The 10,930-nt window shown below is 31.2% G+C and overlaps 1 protein-coding gene across 1 annotated transcript; it reads left to right on the top strand.

Annotated features, from left to right (window-relative positions):
* Positions 1–5,103: 5,103 nt before the first annotated feature.
* LOC123906542 lies at positions 5,104–9,790 on the top strand. The gene is made up of 6 exons (XM_045956472.1): positions 5,104–5,334; positions 6,804–7,100; positions 7,250–7,356; positions 7,490–7,622; positions 7,733–7,927; positions 9,160–9,790. The coding sequence occupies exons 2-6, from the start codon at positions 6,819–6,821 to the stop codon at positions 9,580–9,582; spliced, it is 1,140 nt and encodes a 379-aa protein (XP_045812428.1). The 5' UTR covers positions 5,104–5,334; positions 6,804–6,818; the 3' UTR covers positions 9,583–9,790.
* Positions 9,791–10,930: the final 1,140 nt, after the last annotated feature.

Here is a 10,930-nt window from a genome sequence, read left to right as displayed (position 1 = left end):
AACACTCCTAATCAACCAATGATAAAACTAGTAATGTTTTAGACACTAGAAAGACATGTAAGATTAGTTGATTTCTCTAAATAGGTATATTGTGTGTATGTTAGTTTTATCAAGAGATTAAGAGATGACATTTTATTTAAGAGATGACAAAATGGATTCTAGAAGTGTATTTATGATTTTACATGTTTGGATGTTTTTAACATTTCGTATCTTACATTTTGTGATGCGCTGTTATTGTTTTTATTGTCTGATTTTCTTCTATGTCTCCTTAGGTTACTCTTCTGGCTTCTCCGCCTGTCGCAAGAAATTTACCCTTCCGCCACCGACCCACCGTTATGGATCGACGAATTTCAATTTGGCTTCAAACAGCCCCAAATAAGATTGATTTTAGGGTTTGATTCTTTATTTTTTGAATTTTGAATCAAATGCTTGTAGTTTTAGGATTTAAAATTGAAATGTTAGTGTTTTTGTTCATAATGCTTTTAATAGATTATATACTCTTATATTTAAAATTGGAGTAGTAATTTCATAATGCTTATGCCTTAGAATATGCTTCATTCAAAAGTTGTGATCCTTATTTCACATATTTTTTATTGAGTGAAGTAGAGGTGGATGCATGTAAAGATATTCTAACACCTAAGTCAATTTGAGATTAAACAGTGAGATTGAAAAGATAAAGATATTAATCTAACACTATATTAATCTTCTTTTTTTTTTTTTAATTTTTATAATAGTAGTATATGTTAATGGTGAAATTAAATATGTGTTTTGTTTATGAGTTTTGTCATTTTTATTGAAGGAATCTGACATTTTATTTGGTTTTTAACTATTTTTTATGAATATTTGAGCTTAATGGTAAAGATTTGGATGAAGATCTAGGTTGGGGATGAAGATTTGGGTTTGGGGATAAAGATTTGAATGATGAGAAATTTTAGTTTATCTTTTATTAGGTTTTTTCCTTTTAATTTGATTTCACTATTTTTTTTTTTGTTTTTTAAATAAATATAAATTCACAAATAAGATAAGTTGAAATATTGATTAAAAAAAAAAGATAAGTTGAAATATAAAAAATAGTGGAAATAGCTAAAAAAAAATACCACGTCAGCATGCCACTATGTTTGCACAATTATAAGTCACGAGGGTTTAAATGAGAAGAGTCTTGATATAATGAGAGAGGAATCGAAAAAAATACTACAAAAAATAAATCAAAATTCACTCACATTGAAAAGAGATAAACAATATTTTCATCAATTCATCTTGTACCAAAAATAAATAAAAATTCATCAACTCCATTTTTTCCTAACGTGATTTGTTTTTCGGTTTTCTGAACAATAACATGTTTTGTTTTTAAATGTAACTTTTAAAACAAAAATGCATGAGCAAGTGGAATTATGCCATTTTAAGGCATATTTTTTATGACTTATTAATTAAGGCATTGTAAGAAGACAAACAGAGAGTCTGCTTTATGAAGGATTAGTGGATATTGATGGCTTTGAACTTAATTTCGTGCATTATGGCCCTTATGGCCGTTACCATTGGCTTAAAAGTGACGAAAACCAAAGATCAAAGGTATGAGACTTGGCCACGGTCGTGCAAAGGAGTGTCACAGCCGTGCCAAGCTAGTTTGAAGAGTTGGGCGCTTCTGAAACATCCCCCACAACTGTGGCAGCTCCAACTAAAGGCATTTGGTAGTTTTGCCTCCTTGTTTTCCCATTTTAATGTTGCTTATGTGCACTTATGTTATAGCTACGAAATTCTCAACTATTGTAGCCTATATAAATGCCCTTTCTCTTTTGTAAAACTCGTCATTCAAGTTTGTAACACTTTGCAAAAATCGAATAAAGTTGTCTTGTTCATTTTATGTTTTATTCTTACTTTTGCTCATAGTTAAGATTTTTGCTGCTCATGATGTCAATGTGTGAGTAATTCACTCACACCTCGAGGTTATGGATATGACCAACTCTTCAAAGTAAGTGATTCACTTTAACTAAATAATTGAGCTAAATGTGCACCAATTCGATTATTAGTGAAAACAATTTTTTCTATATTTTACTTACATGGCAACAAAGTTCTAGATTATCGGCGCCTCATTCCCCTGTAAACCAGAGAGTTAATTAAAAAAAGTAGTAATATCAATTGATTAATTAATAAATTAAGAGGAGAGATTAAATTACACCGGTGTAAAATATGAGTAATGTTATACCGCTCAATAACGCTTTAACGAATACAAATTTTACAAAATTCATCGTTAGATTGAAAGTTTATATCATATAGATCATCTATGTTAAGTTTTACATAAATCTAAAAGCATTTGATATGTTATTGAGAAAAATCAAGATTGACAGTATTAAAGATATATGGATTTTTCTATCATGTGCAACTTTGCACATGTTAAGAAATTTAAAATGGTAAGTTTGTATCGGAACTTGTGCATTTTATATTAAATGTCTAATTTTTAATAAATTATTATTATTTTTCAATAAATAGTTACTATTCTTGGTTACTTTAACGTGTGCAATGTTGCACATGTTAGACAAACTCATATTATAAGTAGATCATAGCAAATCATGAAATTACTTTTTGAATCACAAATCATGAAATTATTACAATCACAACTCTTAATTTATTTTTCATAAAAAACACTCTTAATTTATATTTACTTTACGATTTACTCACTCAGAGAATATCATGCGTAAGAAAATTAATTAATATTTAATTTTTATAATAAAAGAGTTAAATTAACGAACTAAACCAAAGACAGCAGTAGGGATGGCAATTTGACCCATACCCAGAGGGTACCCGCAAAAATTACCCACAATGTGTAGGGTAAAAACCCGCATTTTGGGTACGGGCACGGATATGGGTAATTACCAGCAAAAATGAACGGGTATGGGTGCGGGTACGGATACCTTAGTACCCACCCCGCCTCATACCCGCATAATATATATTTATTTATTTTATTTATATTAGTATATTATAATATATGTAAATCAATTTAAAACAATACAACTCTACTAAACTATTATATATTTTTAATAAAAATGTTTATTTATAACATAATATAAAAATAATGTGAATATTTAACATAAATATGGACTTTAACATAAGGTTAGTAATAATTTTGTTTATAATTTTCATTAGTCAATATTAAAATCTTTAATTTTTTTTAATTCTATTAAAATTATATGATATTTTATAATTGATCAATTTATTTTTAGTAAAAATGTGGGTAACGGGTATGGGTATGGGTACGTACCTAGGTACCTATAGGGTATGGGGACGGGGGCAAAAATTGTTACCCACGCGGGTATGAGGATGGGTACGAGTATTTTTTCAATCCGCGGGTATGGGGATGAGTACTATAGTACCCTACCCATATACCCTACCCATTGTCATCCCTAGACAGCAGCACCCTCACAATCTAAAACTAGAAGAGGCAAAAAATTACAATCAAGATTATCGTATAAGAAAATTAATTGGTTTAGAAAAAAATTATTATGGAAAAACATAAACAAAAAAAAGATGTGAAATTAATTTGGTTCACCTGATTCAGCTGCTGCCCATAGCACTTTCACATGCAAATGTCAAACCCAAAATAATCAATCACCTAAAAACCCGATTCTCTACATTCACAAATTTGCCGATTCATGGATTCAACACACCCGCAATTGGTAGATAAAAATCAAACGGTATCAATTTTAATACAATTTATAATATAATTTAAAGATTAAAAATCTATTTTTGTCTTTCACAATTTTTTGAGATCCCAATTAGTTCATAATTCATAATAATAGCAAAACACAAATTAATGTCTAATATTTTTATACAAGAATAATAAAATAGTCACCGATCATTTCGCTATAACAGAAGTATAAGGGTGGCAAAACAGACACGACCCGTTTAGGCCCGCGTAGCCTAAAGTCTGTCAAACAATGGAGTGGGACTAGCCAACTTAGATATCTGATCTCAAAAGTCAATCTCGCCCTATTTAGTGAGTTGTTGGGCCGCCCAAACAACTTTTTTATTATTATTCTTTTATTTTAAATTTACTATATAATTTACTATTTTTTAAATATTTTTTATGAAAAAATAAACATTTTTCTACAACCTATAATAAAAAATAACTTAAAAGATTAATAAACTCAAACCATGCAAGTAAATAATAATAATTAATAATTTAACATGAAACCAAATTCGCTACATCTCGCAATATCGATGTTATTCTTTAAAATAAAAAAGTGTCAATAAAATAAAGCACCAATAAAAACCAAATAACATTAAATAAGTTTCAAAATAAATCTCAATCACCTAAATTAAGTGTCAAAATCAAAATAAATCGGATTGGAAATAGAAACAATGCAAGTAAAGTTTAGTTTACCTTTTTTTTTTATCTAAAAAAGTAAAAAAAAAAAATTAGATTAAACTTATCCGTAAAATTTAACCTTTTCATCCATTTTTCATCTCAAGTCATATGAAAAATGAAAAAAATAAAATAAAAACTAAAATGTCTGCGGGCCAACTAGCCCCGTCTCGCTTGTTTAACGGGTTAAGCAGAATGAACCAAGTGAAAGCACCGAACGAAAAACACAAACTCATTGCGCCAAAAATGGCAGTTTAAACTGGACTACCTTGACGGGTCTAATTTGCCACCCTAATCAAACAAACTAATTTGTCTTTAATATAAAAATTTCAAAAATCTTAAATTTTATTTATTTTATGGAGTAAATTGAGATGTTAGAAAATTGTCATTAATAGAATGAGTTCTCACTTAAATTACTAAATAGGGGCAATGATTAACCATATTAAAAAGAAAATTTTGTCTTGTAACTTGTGCATTTAATATTTTAAAAGTGTAAAAAGTTGTTTTACCAATATTAAATTTATCTTTCCTTAAAAAATAAAATAAAATTTATCTTTTATTTTCTATTTTGGTATGCTTAACAAGTGGTCCGGAACACTGTTTAGCATGATCCAAATTTAAAATATAAAATATCAAGTTTAAAATAAAAACCGTTAGATCTCGATCTAACGACCGAAAATGTGCCAAATACTGCAAATTTGTGAATGCGAGCAACCAGGGACCCAATCTCCCCTCTTTATTATTTAACCCTCCAATTTTGCCGGCCTTGGTCCGTTTCCAGTTAATACGGCGTCGTTTTTGTCTCCGCAACATTTTCTCTTCTCTCTTCACTCGTCGGTTACTAATATATACTCAAATCCCACTCTTTTCAATTTCATTTCTTCGTTTTCTTCAACTCCGAGTTGACTCACTCTTCTTAACAACTCGTTCTCTCAACTCACTTTCTCTGCATTTTCTTCTTTCATCACTCTCAGGTACTCTATCTCACTTTCTCTCTCTACATTTCATTCTGATCCGTACGATTCACTGTAATTACTGTGCGATTTTTTATTTTTTAGAATTTTTTATTTTTGAATTTTCTGAATTGTGAATCTAATGCTTGTAGTGTTAGGATTCATGATTGAAATGTTAATGTGTTTGTTCAATTGTTCATGAAGATTCTGATAGTTTACTGCAACACATGCTGAGATCTTGCTGTTTGATTTTGTAATTGTATAGTACCGATTTTAGTTTTTTTTTTTTTTTTTTGGAGATTTAGTTTTGTTACGAAGTTGCTTTGATTTTGAACTGAATCTGTTGATTTTTGTTGTTGTTGATATTATGTGATTTAGGCTGTGATGAATCGGTTTGATTTTTTAGTTGAATTATTGTTAATCATGTTTAATAATGCTTGTGATTTTGCTTTGTTATTCTGTTTCACTAGTAAGTTTTTTTGATTTTGTGCTGAATCTGTTGATTTTTTATATTGATTTTAGGTGATTTACTTTGTGTGATTGAATCACTTTGATTTTTGAGTTTAAATTATTATTTATCATGTGTAATAATGCTTGTGATTTTGCTCTGTTAATCTGTTTGGTTGCTAAGCTGTTTTGATTTTGTACTGAATCTGGTGATTTTTGTTATTGTTATTGTTATTAGATGATTTACTTTGTGATTTAATTGCTTTGATTTTTTAGTTGAAATTATTGTTGATCGTGTGTAATAATGCTTATGATTTTGCTTCATTATATTTGTTTACGGTGATTTGTGTGCGGTGATTCAAAGTGTATCTGGTCTTAGTGTTGTGTTTGAAGTGGAAATTTTCAGTTCTAAGATTGGAATTGGCATTTGCAATCATTAAATTTCTTGGAAATTTCGATATGTGTGTATTTGTTTGCGATATCTGAGATTGAGAACTAGGAAATAAGACCAATGGTAGCATAATTGTGAATTTGTGATTTGTTGAGATATGAAAAATCAGGAGTGAATAAATCATTTTTTGTTTCGTGGTTTGTAATTGTTATTTTCATGTTTGTTTCTTTGTTGTTGAGCTTAGATCTTGGCTTAGGAGTGTCGTATTTGAAGTGAAAATTCAGTTCTAATGTTTGAATATTGGCTTATGCCGTAATTGTTTATCTTGGAAATTCAATATAAATGCGTGTCTGTGTTTGTGATAACTCGAATTAAGACTCAGGAAATAAGAGCAATGATGTTGTACTTGTAATTTGGAGAGATATGGGAAACCAGTAGTGTTTAAATATTTTTTTGCTATATGGTGTTAATTTTTGTTTATTTGGTGATCGCTTTTTTGTTGAGTTGAGATCTTGACTTAAGAGTTTTGTTTTCGATGTTAAATTCGTATTATTTTTTCATTGTACTTGTTTGTTCAGAAGTTAAATAAATGGTGATTTGAGTATAGATGATAGTGTTGAGTTTGATTGACTGTCTTTGTTTTTGATATCAGATTGAGTTGACAAGGATGTCAAAGACAACACTTAAGGACCTCAATACTATTCCTGCAACCGAAAGGAAGAGCGAGTGCTCCGGTAAGGCGTGTTTGACCAAGCCTACTGTTGATAATGCTAATGAAAATGTTGAAGAATGTGAAAAGAAGAGAAATGGTTCCTCTTTGGTTTCCCCACATGTTAATGGAAATCAGGCTGTGCCTGCTGATGCTGTTGTAGAGACTGCCACTGTAGAAGTAGAATACACTGAATCTGAGAACTTGAATGATGTAGAAGACATTGATACTTGTCTCAAGGTATTATTTTATTCATCATTTTTTGGGTAGGAGTTAGATAGTTTTGAAAAGTTGATAATCATTGAAATTGGTGTGGTTCAATATTAGCTTTATATATTATAAATTCAATACCTGTGTTATGTCATTGTTGTTATTTGGTTTTGTTACAGACCCTCTTAGCTGGACTTAACTCAAAGGACTGGGTCCTGGTTTGTGATACTCTAAATAATGTACGTCGTTTGTCTATATTTCATAAGGAAGCAATGCTTGATATTCTGTAAGTATTGAACTTTTTTCTTTAATGTTTTCTGATTGAAAGTTGGTTTTTAAATTGAAATGTCATTGCTTAATATCCAATGGGTTTTGCTTGGTTTTTTTCTTAAAGTATTCACATGCTATCTGGTAAACAGGGGCGATGTGATCACACATATTGCTAAGGCCCTGAAAAGTCCTAGGAGCGCTGTTATCAAAACCGCCATTATGACATCTGCTGACATTTTTTGTGCATATAATGATCTTATAATAGACTCATTGGATCCTTTGGTAAGTCAGAATTTCTTTTATGTACTATTAAATTTGCTCACTTAAAGCAATATGGAATCTCATCTTACTCTTGTGATAGTAAATTGACATGTTCCAAATGGTGAATGCAGCTAGTACAGCTTCTTCTCAAGTCTTCACAGGACAAACGCTTTGTATGCGAGGCAGCAGAAAGAGCCTTGATATTAATGACTACTTGGATTTCCCCCATTTCTTTGTTGCCAAAATTGCAACCATACCTTAAGCACAAGCATCCTCGTATTCGTGCAAAGGCATCAATGTGCTTTTCTCGAAGTGTTCCACAACTGGTATGTGTACATTTATGACTATGGCTCATATTGTTGTCTCTTGCTTTATTTCTAGAACTGTTACCCATGATATGATTTTCTGGTGGCAAGAAGAAAAGTAACAAAACCGAAATTTTATTAAGCAAATTAATGATGCAAAGAAATAACCTTGGTAACCATTCACGTTGAAATTCCACAATCTTTTACCTTTGTTTTGGACATCTGACTGAATTTTAAAAAAGTTTTGTTTCAGTCCCAAATTATTTAACAAAGCTTCTTTTGTCTATGTTTGTTTGGGAATGGTTTGTGATGATCATGCATGTAGTTATTTTGTTGTTGGCATACTGCCTAACATATAGCCAAATAAAATAGGATATTTTGTGGTGATCAAAGAGCAAAGGTCTAAAGTAATAGATGACATGCTCTGAAACTATTAATTTTGTTGTTGGTCAGTGGGCACAATAATTTTTCTAGGTTAATGCTTATTTATCTGTTATCTTGCTACTGCTAGTAATAATAACGACCTTATATCTATTTTATTCTACCATGCAAAGGCAACACTCTGAAACTGTTTATGAGACAATCAATACACACACACATACAAGTCTCTATCAATCTATCCCTATCTTTATATCTATCTTTGTTGTCCTGTTAAAAAAGATTCGGTCTGTTTGCTGCAATATATCAGTTGTATGAATACAAATTCCCTTATATCATTGCTATTTTATGATTTATTTGTGTTATTGTATAAAAGGACCTAGGCCTTTGTTGAAGTTATAGGGTTTTAGAAGGAGGAGGGAAGATATAGAAATGTAGGCTTTGATTTATAATTATGGTTTAATATTGATTCCAAAGACTAAGCATTGACCTTAATTTATATTAACACTACTCATCAAATAGGAAACAAAATATGATATATATTAATAACTAAGAATTGTGAAAATTAGTAGCAGGAGATAATATAAGATACTCTTAGTCTTAGATAAGAAACTAATTCTAAGATGTTCTATAAGATAAGATCAAAGATGTTATAAGGTATTTTTCAAATTATTTGACAGTAATGAACACAATTCTGTTGATGGGTAGGGTTTTTCCAAAATGATTTAAATCACCGCTGCACTTTTAATTTGTTTCATGCATTTTCTAGTTAAATTTAAAGGGGGTTCTGTTGAGCTAGAAAGGGTAATTAATATGGCCAGTCTTTTTTTGTGACTGAATGTGGAGCATTAACATTTTCTCTTTTGTTTGGATAGGGTGCGGAAGGCATAAAAACATATGGCATTGACAAATTGATTCAAGTAGCTGCATCCCAGTTGAGCGACCAGCTTCCTGAGTCCAGAGAAGCAGCTCGAACCCTACTTCTCGAGCTTCAAAATGTGTATGAGAAATTTCACGATCTCATCCCAGCAGCCACTTTATCTGAGGATCCAGAGGCTAAGACAGTATCTGAGGTTCCAGAGACGAAGACAGTATCTGAGGATCCAAAAACTGAGACAGCATCTGAGGATACAGAGACAAAGACAGTATCTGAGGATCCAAAAGCTGAGACAACATCTGAGGATCCAAAGACCAAGACAGAATCTTGGGAAAACTTCTGTCAGTCAAAACTGTCTCCTTTAAGTGCTCAAGCTGTACTTCGTGTGACCAGTATCGCACGGGAGGGTCTTGTTTCATGACACACGAATTCAGTTAGTGCACTTCATTATTTCCTGGTTTGCATGCCATTTCTTCTGTAAATACAGTGCGAGAATTGAGATGATTTGAGTTGCCGTTCGTAGCACGTATTGAGCCAAAGATTTATGGTGTATCTTTTTTACTTAGCTGTGGTTACCTATGCTACCCTTGATTGATGGTATTTGATAGATATATAAATTACGTTCATTATATTCAAGATTTCTTGTCCGTTGAATTGCATGCAAGTAATTGAGTTTCTTTTATTAAGTTTACAAATTCAATGTGGATGTCGGGCATGTAAAGAATCGATTCTATGTCTCAATTTTGCAGGTCTTGTTCATCTTATACTAGTATTGTGGATTTTAGTATTTTACACACCAATGTTATGCTATTTATTATACATCAACTTTTTTGGTAATAACTCAAATATTAGAGGAAGAATCTGCATTATTAGTAATGATCACAGGTCATTAGTACTAATCAGTGGGCCATTAACTTTTTAGATTTGGAGATTAACTTGCATTATTAGGAATAGTTACAGGTCACATCAATGCAATGCTGTGTGGTCTTTTTTATCATTCTCCCATTTGAAACTGACTAAACAAGCCATTGAAGTATTAGTCTAAACAACTAATTAATTTTTGCACATTTGCTTTAGCTGGAAAGTTCAAATGTAGTATGGTGACAACATACTGAAACTGAATGAAAACAGCATTTGCATTGTGGTTGAAATAGAACTATCACAGTTATGCTGTGCTACTACATCATTCACTTCACTAAGTACTATTATCCACTCTTAATTTTCAGTGGTTGTAGATGTTTGATCTTAACTTTACATCATGAAATTCACATACCTACTTTCAATTATTATAGATAGATTCAATGGTCGAGGTATCATGTGCTAAGATGCATAAGCAGTGAGAAACTCAATTATTTGAATTGGTAGATGAAGTTGTAATTTGAAATATTCTTTGGAGGGAACAGGGATGGCCTGCATATATTAAATATGAGCTGTAGTTTGTATTTTAAATATCATTCTTTAGGGTCTACACATTAATTTGAAAGAATCAAGTGTTTGATTGGTTTTATATATTGAAGCACCTGGATCATTGGCTAGTGGCAACCACTAATTTGTAACCAAATCAGGGACCTCTCATGCAGGAAGCAAACAAATATGAGTATGACTGTTCCATAATCAGTATTGAGATTTGAGACAAGCAGCTACAAAAAGATGAATCTGATGTAAAGTTATGCATACCTTCTAGTATCTACTAGAAAACTACTATAATGAGTGCTGCTTTTAAAAAGGAGGATATACACTTTTGATAATTATTACCCACTTGCTATTAA

Source organism: Trifolium pratense, linkage group LG2 (assembly GCF_020283565.1).
Source record: "Trifolium pratense cultivar HEN17-A07 linkage group LG2, ARS_RC_1.1, whole genome shotgun sequence".
Lineage (NCBI taxonomy): Eukaryota > Viridiplantae > Streptophyta > Magnoliopsida > Fabales > Fabaceae > Trifolium > Trifolium pratense.
This window is presented reverse-complemented; position numbering and strand designations above follow the sequence as displayed.

Bases quoted from the DNA above. Each gene is read 5' to 3' on its own strand.
- LOC123906542 (XM_045956472.1), top strand. From the start codon at position 6,819: ATGTCAAAGACAACACTTAAGGACCTCAATACTATTCCTGCAACCGAA. The intron at 7,101-7,249 runs GTATTATTTTAT...GTTTTGTTACAG, and splicing joins ACATTGATACTTGTCTCAAG to ACCCTCTTAGCTGGACTTAA. The intron at 7,928-9,159 runs GTATGTGTACAT...TTGTTTGGATAG, and splicing joins CTCGAAGTGTTCCACAACTG to GGTGCGGAAGGCATAAAAAC.